The sequence below is a fragment of the Phyllopteryx taeniolatus genome, chromosome 9 (genome assembly GCF_024500385.1).
Source record: "Phyllopteryx taeniolatus isolate TA_2022b chromosome 9, UOR_Ptae_1.2, whole genome shotgun sequence".
NCBI lineage: Eukaryota > Metazoa > Chordata > Actinopteri > Syngnathiformes > Syngnathidae > Phyllopteryx > Phyllopteryx taeniolatus.
In genome coordinates, this window is record NC_084510.1 from 12149353 (window position 1) to 12162814 (window position 13462).

A 13462-nucleotide genomic window follows, 5' to 3' on the forward strand; every position below is an offset into this window, starting at 1 on the left:
AGAGCCTGGCATGGAAGTGGGCCACAAGCTATCAATCAGTTGGGGCCAGCGAGGGCCACATCTGTCTCTGGGACTCCCTCAATCTTCTAACACCTTTCCTTGCCTCCTCCTCCTCGTAGGCTTCCCCCCCTCCTCCTCCTATTCCGCCTGGTGCTCACTGTGCGCCAGTCACTGTACAATCGCTCTGGTTTGGGCTGCACCTCTTTTCACAATATCCTCTCTTTTTTGTAGACTGTCTGCCTTAATATTCTGTCATTGTGTGTGCCCCTCCTCTCCCTAACTCTCTTCCGTGGATCCCCCTCACCTCTTTCACGCATTCTCTTACATCACCCTGTTTCAACATCTCGCTCCGTTTTGAGCTCTGTGTCGTTTTACGCGCTCTTGCACCATCTCCCTCTGCAACAATATGTTTCGGTCTATCTGCTCTCCAACCAGCATAATAGGATAAGGCCTTGATGTATCTTTCCTGAATGGGATGCCAATACGGTTGGAATGATAATATCTGATCTGCAAAAAAAAAAAAAACTTTCAAGGAGAACGGTATAGTTGCAATGCAGAAGCAAGCAGAACTTTTAAAATAAGCATTCAAAGCTGATCTCATTCCTTATGGCACTTACTGTAGCTACGCGCCAGACATCACACATTCCTTGTGAAGAAATTTACAGTCATTATAAAAGGAAAGAATTAGAAAGCCGTTCTGAGTTGCTAACGTCAGATGTTCTTCTTGCATCTGCTAAAGAGAAGTCATATTTTAAATGAAGGATGCTGACTCTGGGAGTCACAATCTGAAATGTGTTCTCACTTGCAGTGAGTAGGACAGCCCATAAAAAAATAAAATAATATTTTGTTCAGAAGCCAGCACATTTGTAGCACCATGCACCTAGTTGAGTTGTAGAACACACATTCCACAAACAAGCCACAAAAATGGAGCAAAGCAATCCACAATCATGTACTCCAGACGTTTTACAAAGGAAATATGCAATTTTCCATCCGTCCATTCTCAATTTTGCTTATCCTGTTGAGGGTCGCAGGGCACTGGAGCCTATCCCAGCTGACTTTGGGCGAAAGGCAGACTACACCCTGAACTGGTCGCTAGTCAGTCGCAGGGCAAAATGCAATTTTGTTTCCCATAATTTATATGTAATTATGGTTATATTGTACATGTTGTACATACGTATTGAGAGCACATTTTCAGTGCCTTTTTTCTAATCTAAAGAATAGGGTCAAACCTGACTTAGCTTACCTTAAAACTAAGCCATCCACTGGTTTCAACAGAACATCTTTTATGACATTTGAAACCCAAACCTCCAAAACTTCTGCATGACTTTCTATACACCTACCATTTTCTGAATCATGCTTGGTTTTGAATAATTGAGCGGGATCTTCGGAAAGCCCTAACCCTCATCCCCACCTTCCTTTGACAAGTCAGTGTGGTGCATTTTTAATTGAGGATATGAAATAAGCATGAAGGGAGATGGTAGGAAAATAGATTGAATCAGTGAGTCTCAAATTTAGTGGCTTTTGCGTTACATAGGCAGTGAGCAGGGGTGTCAAACGTACAGCTTGTGTGCCAGAACGAGCCTGTCGAGGGGTCTAATCCAGCCCGTGGACCTAGAGAACACATTAGCTGCTATTTTTAAAAATAAAAATAAAAGTAACTGTTGTTGCTAATTGTATCCACTGGAAGTCACACTGACGACCACTAGAATGACCACTTACCACTTAAATGAATTTCTGAAATACGCTGCTACACAGGATTTGACACCTGATATTGATGCATGTGTGAAGGCTCAAAGATGCCAAGTTCAGGAGCAAAGTAACCCCACTTATAAAATGTCAAGCCACCTTTGCTCTGTGAAGAATTTAGTTATGCTAAAATTAATACAGACCGTAGAAATATTTAACAACACTGAATATTACAAAATGTCAGTCAGCAAATGAAGTTCAAAAGTGGTTGGCTTGGTGTTTCTTTTTATGCACTGCCACAACTTGTACATATACTGTATTTTACGTACACATTTACAAGGTAGGCGGATAACTGCACCCACTTAGTTTGTACGGTGTGAGTAGTCAGTTGAGGTTGTCAAGATTTCCAGATGGATGCAGAAATTTATGTACATTTAAAATGATTTTAGATTGTAACAAGTTGTTTTTTGAATGGTACACATATACTGTAGGTTCACTTTGATCTGTTAGTTGCACATGTGTAAATGATAAAAATGATTCATAATATTGTTGAAATTGTTGCAATCCTTTTTGGTAGGAAATTTCAGATTGTTCATTTGAGTTGTAACAACACTGGCAACAAGATAATCCATCCATCCATTTTCTGACCCGCTTCTCCTCACTCGGGTCGCGGGCATGCTGGAGCCCATCCCAGCTGTCATCGGGCAGGAGGCGGGGTACACACTGAACTGTTTGCCAGCCAATCGCAGGGCACATACAAACAAACGACCATTCGCAATCACAGTCACACCTCCGGGCAATTTAGAGTCCCCAATTAATGCATGTTTTTGGGATGTGGGAGGAAACCGGAGTGCCCGGGGAAAACCCACGCAGGCACGAGGAGAACATGCAAACTCCACACAGGCGGGGCCGGGGATTGAACCCGGGTCCTCAGAACTGTGAGGCTGAGGCTCTAACCAGTCGTCCACCGTGCCGCCTACAAGATAATCAATAAAGTAAATATTTTCACAATGTATTTCTATTTTTTTGCACCAAAGCAAAGGAGAGAGTCATTATTTATAGCTTATGAAGCCACACATATACTGGTCCGGCCCACTTGAGATCAAATTGCTGTGAATGTGGCCCATGAACTAAAATGAGAGGATTGGAGATGCATACTGTATATTCACAGAGGGTTAATATGAGTCTGGACCCACACATTGACCATGCACGGACGTTTTTGACATGCATTCTGTCCAGGACAAAGAGTACAAGCCTCATTGATTTAGTGTATTCCCTGATTTAGTGTATTCAGCAGACAGACCTGGATATGCCACGTAGAGGTACATTTAGCTATTTTGTAGAGAATAAACATCAACTCTGCTTTCTGGAAATGATAAATATTTTCAGTTGATTACTTTTGTATGAAAGTTGGAAAAGAAAATCTGAGTTTCTGAGTTTCCAAAAACAATTGACCATAAAAACTGTATTAAAGAAAAAGGACATATATCAGAATAAAGAGTTAGATTAAGTTCCAAACAAATACAATGACATGTGGGGCAGAAAGTATAACTAGAATTATTGCGCGCTGGACGTGAATTAATGGGCCACTGACACTGTTAGCGGTGACAAAATTAAGGTCTATTTTTCATATTACTGCTGTGTCATGCTGCTATTTCCTCATGCAAAGCTTCTGCAGTGCAGGGCTGCAGCAAGTGCTAAATTCATGTGCATAGTGAGGGCTCCATCTGCACTTGCATGTTAAATATTAATATTACTATTAAACATAGACAGTTACAATTGAGCATTCCTATTTAAATGGGAAGCCTGCACATTTCTGTTCTCTGTGGTATAATCACACATTCGTTTGGAGCATATTCATATAAAAAGGATCGAGGAGGACATACATGATAAATATTCCGAGAAAATCTATAACGCAGTAAACACAGCCGCACACGCACACACACACACACACACACACACACACAAGTGACACATTGTACAGTATAATATTTGCTGTTATAAAACCTGGGGAATGTATTTTAATAATAATAAAAAAGACTGGTTTGAATCCAAAGGGCAAAACAGCAGTTTTCAAGGCTGCACAGGGAAGAAAATTCTCCATAGAGAGAGATAACAAGAGCAGATGACAGGAACGGAACTTCTAAAGTGGGAAACTACTCACAACTGCCATGTTTTGGAGAATCTTCTTTTTAACAATGTATATGTCATCATCTAAAGTACTTTAAACACAGTGCATTTTTCAAATGTAATGTTTCGACTTTTTTTCTCAACACAAAATCATGTTATTTGCAATTCAGACTTAAATAAATGCAATCACGCAGAACAAAGGTGCAGCTCAATAATGACTTGTAAGACTTTCACACATTTCAGAAGTATTGCACTGCACGCAGCATTTCAACAATCGGCCACCGCTACTGCAGACAAGTGGAATACAAGCATGATTAAGAATCACAAAGGAAGAAACACAAGATAATACCCAAGGTGTCAAGTTGTTACACACAGCAAAGATAACGCATGATGCAAAAGCCTGGGAAATAAAACATATTTACACGTCTAAGGAGCAAAAATGCTCTGAAAAAAGTTTTTATTCCATCTACTTGTACTAAAACATTCAACCGAGGCAACAAACACAACAATAGGAAACCAAGACTTGGAACCATATGGAATACTAAAGGCCAAATGTTGATGAAACACTGATTTCATTTTAAAACCGCTGTGGGCTATTGGTTGAGGTTTAGGTGAGCATAAAAAACAGTATACCATTTGCACAGTAGGCTATATAAATAATAATTAAAAAAACAGTTAAAAAAAAGGCTCTATCTACCAGCATCTGCTCTTCCTCCACGGGTCAGAGCTGCCATCCACCGAGAGACATGCCTTTGCCAAGTAGACACATTTAGTACACACTAATGCACAAGTATACACTTGGACACAGTGTGATCTCTGAACTATTAACATTAAATGTTTTCTGTGGGTGAATTAAGTGGCTTCCGAGGATAATGTAATTCTGAAATTGAGTTCTCAAACAGCCACACTTGAAAAAGCTTCAACATGTGGCCTCTCAGTCTTCATTCTGCCTCACCAGTGTGAAGGTACCAGGAGGCTAAAACTTATTTAAATAGGAAAGAACATAAGCTACATTTCCACCAAGCTGTACAGTTCTGTTTCTTACCTTGGAATGGTTTGGAACATTGGAATGTGTTTTGATTTATATGAACGTGTACAGGAGGTACTGTGATAACGTTCGCTACGTACGTAAGTAGTATGATATCCCAACAACATGACACTGCGTAACCCGCCAACAACTTTAGTTCAAAAGTTAAAAGCAATTGTGTCGTTCAAAGTTCTAAAATTATCAATGAACATTACCATGATTTGTGTGTGCGTGTGTGTGTGTGTGGGTGGGGTGGGTGGTTCTATTGAAAATTGACTCTGGATCAATTTGGGCTGGGTCTAACTCTAAATAACCACTAATGTACCCCAGTGAATACTATGGTTGGTACACCAACAGAAGGATGGATGTCCAAAAGTGGTCTGGTTTGTATCATGTATTCTGGTACCATAAGCACCTTTTCATAATGGAAAACAAATGTAATGTATCAAATGATATAAAAATGAACCACTTAGAAAAAAAATCATTATTTATAAAACTGTTTCCTGAGGTGATCCACATCTTTCCATACAATCCCTATCCAAACAAGTATTAGTACCTCTGGCAAGCGCAACTCTTTGAACGGGTGGCACATATCCCCAGCCAAAACCCATCACATCTTGGCAAAGATCGTAATTAGGTGAATACAATAATTTGTTTAGATTTTTCGCCTTTACAGTCTACTTGCACTAGGGGCCAACCACCTCGAGTAGTTGAAGCTGCTCCTTCAGGGCCACAGCGGAACAATTAGGCATTGCAGATCACATTTTATTCCAACAGGTCAAATGGAAGGTAGATTTATCAACCTTGGCAGACATCTGTGCTCTATTGAGTGCTTAATATAGTTTTCCATTCAATATAGGTCACCAAATTGCCATTTCTGAGGTCAGCCCTCCCTTTGCATTGTCTTCCTCTCCATGTATACAGTAAAGTGATAGTAAGTGGTTTTAATGTGAGGAGCGCTGCGGTAGGGAAGAACACTTCTCACTGACAGCTTCATGGCCTCACTCCTGCTGTTAGCATGCTAATCCTTGCAAGATCGCCATCCTTTGTCTTCCTATTACGCTCCTCGACCATCTCAAAGTTCACTGCAACAATAATGGACAACTGAGGCACTTCTCTTTCTTACAAATCGTGTTACGGTGCTGCCCTTTTGCTGTCTGAAACTTCTAAGCTGTTCCCCGGTGTGCCTGGTGAGAGCAGGGTGGAGCTGCTGGTTAAGTGTACTTTTGTAAGTAACGACGTCCTCTGTGACACATGTTGCAGTCCTTCCCACAAAAACAGCCCAAATCGATAGTGATGGATCTTAAGAGAAACAGGACACAATGTGGAGTCTGAGTGTACATTGTAAGAGAAGCTAAATGTAGGATTGTGGGAGGAGTCCAAAACACACACACGCGCGGATCCCTAAGCAAATGCAAGAGGAGATAGAAAAAGGTCCCACAGAGCGGATGATGCAACTAGAGTGAAATCTTTCGCCTGGAACGCATGCTGCATTAACGTAGACCTGCAGGACAAACAAACACACACACACACACACACACACACACACACACAAATAGTTTTTGTTTTTGTTCGAAGGCAAATTTGGTTTTATCCTTCTTTCTGCAGATGGTACTTCCCTAATGGTAGCCTCTAACATCTAATTGCCTGCAATAAAACACAGCATGATTCGTTCATGTTTTTGGCATTGTGACTTCCTTGTCTTACCAAACATGATACACCGCATAATTTGTTCTGAGCCTTCTTCTCCGAGATATTCAGTTAAAAGAGGTTAAAATGTCCAAATGTAGGCGATCAGAGAGAACTGCAATCTCCTTTATTACCAGCACTGATTATTGCAGCTTCCTGTAACATCAGGCATCTGAAATAGGGATAAAGCAATTGTCATTAATTACAATGTATACCCACTACACATTCATATTAGGTTACAAAATATGTGCATCATCTTTAAGTAGAACTGTTTGAGTAGAGGGATGTTTTGTGATTTATTTTTTCTGAGCTAACAAACTTATTGAATGAAGTCTTAACAGCCCTTAACGCTCAGGCTTTGCAACTTGAACAGACTGAGCCCATGAAACAGCAGTCGCTCACCCATTTACGACTATGGTTGAAGAACAAACATATTATATTAGATCCAATCAGTGAAGGATAGCAAAACAAACTTATTGACAGGTGTGTTTGTGAGCAAAAACAAAGACGTAAAGCTGTAGACTTGACAAGACTTGACTGTAGAAGACACCTTCATTGATACAATGCTTCGCTCGCATTGTCACAGCTAATCGACCACACGTTTTAACATAAAATCCTATTGAATGGTGGTTGCAGTTACATCCTCACATGCATTTTTTTTCTGAAGTGAGGCGCAAGCTTGAAGGCTGCCTCTGTGTGCTAACTGTGTCTCTCAGCCCATTGTGATTGGTAGCTGCAGCAGCAGCAGCAGTAGCAGCAGCCAGTGACCATTATAAATGGCCTCTATTAGCATGGCTCGGTCGCAGAGGGGAGAGAAATAAAATCATTGAGAGAATGTAGGCCTGCACTGGTGTCCCAGCGCCCGCTCCCAGACTCTGCAGACCTCTTTTCCCCGCACCCTTCCTCCCCGCCCGCCCCCCCCCCTCCCAGCCCTCTGTTCCAAGGGGACAGAATCCTAAAGACTAGATTACCAGTGATACATGGAGTCATTATGGGGAGGGTTATGGCAATAGTATCACAGGCACAGCTGACAATGGCTATAATAGGGGTCTCTTTCTTCAGAGGTCGCATTACCATAAGGAAGGCTGCTTCTTTGGGCTTGTTGATACTGTAGAACAGGATAAGCAACATTTATTACCTGCAGTAGCAGAAAATAAGCTCTGGATCAGTGAGCTGAAACCGAGCTTATTTCTTTGAAAAAGTGCCTTCTTGTTAAGTTAAATGGGGCCAACAATGTGAGGCACTACATTGTCAGTTATGACAACCACTGAACACAGTTTTTTCTTTTTTAATGAAAGAAGTGATAACAGTGGAAACACTTGACAGGTATATCCAGTTTCTGCTTCGGACTGTATGTACACTCAGGACAAGACAGGAAAAGATGATATAAGTAAGTGAGGACAGATGGATGATAAATAATAAGAGTATATAAAAGACAAAAGGGTTCCGTGCTTTAGCGGCGATTCCGCAAACTTTTGGTAAGTGGTTTGTAAAAATGTAAAATGTAAACAATAGCCAAATGAAAAACTGTAATTGCATGTGATCTACAAAGACGTTACGTTTATTCGTAGAGCCCTTAATCACACACACACAAAAAGAAAAGAAAAAAAAAAGATTTCACATACGTGATTTGGTGAAAGGAAATATGTCTGGGATGTACAAGACGATACTAAAAAAGTTTTGAGGACTAAAATAGGGAAAACATGTTTCCAAAAATTGTTAGATTCTGCAGCTCCCGTCTACCTCGGTCACTAATTTGTGACATTTGAACAGTTTTACTGCTAATTTGGAATACTTCTTATATAGAAAGTGACTGGAAGGTGTTTGAGGTCTGTGCAGGAATTGTGTGAGTGAGTCAGGCAGTAGCTCGTGCCTCCAGCTAGTTAAAATATGAGCACAGCGGGGACTCGCTAATGAAAGCGGGAAGCAGGGCCGCACATCGCAGTGAGGAGACAGTTCTGAGAATCAGCTGGTGAGCCATGCCTATAGTTCCGGGGCCACTGGTGATTAACTGTCCAACAGGGGGTCTACTACATCTTTGCTATTAATAAAAACTATGCCCCAATGCATATTGTCCTCCTCTGTCTCTTTTGTTCTCCCGTGCCTACAGACCCTCTGAAATAAATTGTATATATTTAACATTTCCTTAGCTATTCAACATGAAACACAATGTCTACAGGACAGTTTTAAAACAGCTTATAGTATGATGTTTTTGTTTTTTTTCCTAATGTACTTTGTTCCCCTGGGAGATGTGCAGCAGGTACAGTAAATCAATTACTGATCTCTCATTAAATGGTGATTTGCCTTCCCTTGAGAGAAGAAAATAAAGTACAAGTGGGAAGTACCATCATTCCTGTTGCACCTAAACAAAGGCTGGTCATTAATATTACACCTTAAAGGCCATGTCCAGCCAGTTGGAGACATTTGACGTCATTTAATGAGCCATTAAGTTAAACCATCTTAATTAATGGCCACTGTTTGTAAAGTAAATCCAAGCATTGTTATGAAATAGGTTTAAAAAACAAAATAAAAAGTGTAAAAAAAGCACAATTATTTTTGGACCTACTACTTTAGCTGCACACACCAGCCAAAGAACGACGCGCACGCGCGCGCCCACACACACACGCACACACACACACACGCGCGCGCGAGCGCGCGCACGCAAACTAAGCACAAGTGCTGCGGGCAATCAATCACAGCCTCCAGCTATTGCAACATGAAAACGTGAGTTTAATGACCTGGATTTAGTGAAGCGAATGGAAGCACGTTTACAACCGCCGGACTAGATGGGTGCGCACAACCCAAAAGCACATCCCCGCTTTCGTGACACTTTTTATGCTCGGAAATATTCGCTTATAAAGTCCAGCACCGGCAAGTCATTTTATTTATTTTTTTTGACATTTCATCCTGTCAGAGTGGCGCTACTCCTGACGCCCTCAAACGTTGTGACAGGTGAGAAACGAACAGGTCTCCGGGAGCATCACCCACCTTTGTGCATGCCCGTGAAGCGGTCCTTGAGCACCGTCAGCTCGTAGATTTTGCCAAACTCCTCGAAGAGGGGCCGCAGGTCCTTCTCGTCCAGGTTGCGGGGGATCTGACCGATGAAGAGTTTGATGGCATCGTGGTCTTTCATGGGGATGGTGGCCGGGCAGCCCGCCGGGCTGTGGCTGTGGCTTAATCCGTTCACGAGCCCGTTGGTGCTGGCGGAGACCACCCCGATCCCGACACCGACACCGTGCACCGCGGTGTCCACCTGCCCGTTGGTTAAAGTTGCCATCTTCGTTCGGACCGGCCGGCGACTTGAGGGTGGCTTGCAACGGCTGCAGATGGCGATGATGATAAAGTGGTGACGAATCAAAAAGGCAAGGTGCGAGTCTTGGTCAAAATGTGGGTCCGACAGCAAGGCGCGCCACAGCCGATGGGGCTCCCGTCCTATCAAAGCCAATATTTACATTGATGACAAAACACATGGAGCGCACGGACAAGTCGCATATCACAAACGCGTGATGCCGTTTTGGTCCCGATGGAGCCTTTGGATTCCTTATGTTGAAGTCCTACTCAGAAAGTCGTTCATTCATATAATAAAAGAGAGGAAGCACACACACAGAGAAGGGAGTTGAGAGAGAGAGAGAGAGAGAGAGAAAGAGAGAAGAGAGAGAAGGGGAGGTAGAAAGAGAGAGAGAGAAAGAGAGTGAGTGAGAGAGAGAGAGAGACCGCGCGTGTTTACACCCACGTTCCCTCGTCCCAGCTTCTTGGCACCCTTTTATTTTTTTCTTCTTCTTTGCATTTAAGTCGCTATGGGTGTCTTCTCGGTTTAAACGAGCAGGACTGACTCAACCTCTGCGCGGTGGTGGGGAGGTTTCAGTAAGGAACATTCGCTGTCAACTTGGCTTATGTCAAACACAGCTTTTCTGCTCCCCCCTATTTTCTTATTGGAAGACCGAATAGTACATTCCACCGAGGGGCGAGGGTCTATAAATAGAGAAAGAGAGAGGAAAACGGTCCTTTGTGCTCCTGCTCAGCAAGTGAAAAACTACACAATCACAAGATTATGGCGTGCTCCCTAATGTTGTGTCAATAATGTTATGTTAAATTCGATAGACCAAGCGATTTTTTGGTTGAAATCTTATTTGCGAGCCTTTTATTTGGCCGCATCCATCCTCACTGCGTCGTGATCCCGGACAGCTCCGCGGTCCTGAAACGAATAGCCTACACGATAAGAGTCCACAGAAGGCTTTTATTTTTATGTTTGCTATTCCTTCTGACTGTGCTCGTCATGGTTGATAACAGTAAGTTAAATGTGTTATTCCTGAAGCCTTGTGCACTGGATGCGCGTGCTCCCAGAAAGGGAAAGTCTGTGAGCACCGCCGAGTGGCGTTCAGAGGGGACACAGAAGGGTGGGTCGGAATGTAATGTGAGGCATAGGGATTCGCTTTCAAATAGGGCATTTCTTTTTCATGTTTTAAGGTGATCGTCGTGGTGTTCAAACTGCAAGTATCCACAACCAATTGACCAATAGCTTTTTTGATTTTTGAAAAGCTTCATTTGGAATTGTCTCAATGCTTTACTAACACAAATGATAACAATATAGACACATCGGTAACATTTACAAAATTGACACCCAAGTACACGTGCATCAGCAACTGCATGCAGAAACCTGCTTCAGATGAAAAATAATATGCATTTGCAGATAAAGTAGAATACATCAACAATGTACATCAACAGCCTGCCTATAATATTATGACCATCTGAGACCATACCAATCTGAGAGTTTTAGCATGCCTTTCAACAATTTATTATATTTATTACTGTGCTTATCCTTTTTAATTGTTTAGAACAGCTCTCTATCATACAGAGATAGACTCTCTGTATGATAGAGAGCTCAACGTCAATGTTTTATAATGTAAGTGTAGTTCTACACCACTGTAAACTACAACTACAATATTAACAACATTGTTGAATCCACTGTCTTGACAGTGACAGTTAATGAAGAATGAACATTATTATCCATAAAAGCAGATTGATTTGATTAATTGCGCAAGTGGTGATAATTGTGTGGCTAGTCAGTATACTACGTAATCCCTGATATATTGTTGTATTTTAATAATTTTTAAAAAGTGTGAGCATTTTATCACAGTATGATATCATTTCAATGATATATCAAACCTGTGAACATAAACACGACACAGTGGCTACTTCAAATTATTTTGTTCATCTCCTGTAGGTCATGTGTAAATGCAATGCGATACATAACACCACATCTAAACAGCAACAAAAGACTTTTAGACTATTTTTCCAAACAAATCCGCCATGTGCATTTGTCTGATGTAGACGTTTGAAAAAACAAAACAAAAAACAAAACAATTGCTGTTGCCAAACAAATTCAACCTTGTGCAGTTTTATAGTTTAAAAAAGTGCATCCACAGGCTTACATTTCACTACGAAGATGCAATGCATCTCCTCTATATTTGACACACAGTGTAAATAGTGTCAATAGTTCAGACAAATTGATCCATTGTTCACTTATGAGCAAAGTGAACATGTGCTATACTTTCTTTATATATATATATATATATATATATATATATATATATAATTACATTCTTTATATCATGAGACCTTACTTTCCCTCTCTGCTGACACATTAGCCAACCATTGTATAACAAAAGCGATACACTGGGTGCCTCTCTCACCTATATCTCGCTGCTCTTCCGCCAGCTAAATGGCCCGGTAATGTCATTTCGTTTTCACGGCATGACCGAGCCCCAGTGGGGTGGGGGGAACTTTGCTTTCTTTGCCATGACACTGTGCTCTGCTCTCCAAGCTTTCCCTCAGGGCATCTACTCATTCACCATGCACTGCAGACTGGCCCGCACCCACGCCTGACTTAGCATTGGCAATATTTTACATGCAATGTGACGTAATGGGAGGAGACCTCATTTAATGAACGCACTTTGCTGATGATTATGTAGGGTGTGTTTGGTCACAGAACCAATTTGAACCAATCTGAAATTCAACTGAAATGATTAGCCCACCAATGAAGAAAAAAAATTGTGTATTAGCAATACATAACTACATGTAGATTTTGTGAGATTTGTGTGTGTCGCTGACATATTTTGAATCTAGGTGCAAGGGATATTACAAGGTTCTTTGACCTCTTCCAACAAGACAAAACATGCAAGTAAGGTAATGCAGAGACTCACCAGTGGTTATGAAATGTAAATGGTTGTCTGTTTCTAAGTGCAACTGGTTGACTGCTGTCTGTCCAGGGCGTACCACACCTCTCAATCAATCTCAGCTGCAGTCCCCAAATTGTATGTATTTCAACACTGCTTGAGTACACTATTATGCGTAACATCCTGTCCCAACTCCTAAGATGTGCTGAAAGCAGTACACTATCGCCCCTGACATCCATCGATGCATCCATTTTCTGAGCCGCTTCTCCTGACGAGGGTCGCGGGCGTGCTGGAGCCTATCCCAGCTATCATCGGGCAGGAGGCGGGGTACACCCTGAACTGGTTCCCAGCCAATCGTATGTGCCAGCACATACAAACAAACAACCATTCACACTCACATTCACATCTACGGGCAATTTAGAGTTGTCAATTAACCTACCATGCATGTTTTTGGGATGTGGGAGGAAACCGGAGTGCCCGGAGAAAACCCACGCAGGCACGGGGAGAACAAACAAACGTATAGAATAGGTGTATAGTCTGCCTTTAACCCGAAGTAAGCAGGGATAGGCTCCAGCTCACCTGTGACCCTGGACAGGATCAGTGGTATAGAAAATTGATCGATGGATACGTTTGAAAGATAAACCAAGCAGAGAGGTCGACTCACAGCATTTATCATAATGTGTATTCCTATGGAGCACTATGTGAAATTAGGATGAGGGGACGGGAGTGGGAGTGGGGAGTCAGGTAAAGACTT

The 13462-nt window shown here is 41.9% G+C and overlaps 1 protein-coding gene across 4 annotated transcripts in view; it reads right to left on the bottom strand.

Annotated features, from left to right (window-relative positions):
* celf4 (CUGBP, Elav-like family member 4) overlaps window positions 1-10300 on the bottom strand; it is a 118436-nt gene extending 108136 nt beyond the window's left edge. For all 4 annotated transcript variants that reach the window (XM_061784261.1, XM_061784262.1, XM_061784259.1 and 1 more), the window contains exon 1: window positions 9521-10300. In XM_061784261.1, the coding sequence (XP_061640245.1) occupies window positions 9521-9809 (289 nt within the window). In that variant the 5' untranslated portion in view covers window positions 9810-10300. The remainder of the gene's footprint in view (window positions 1-9520) is intronic.
* Window positions 10301-13462: the final 3162 nt, after the last annotated feature.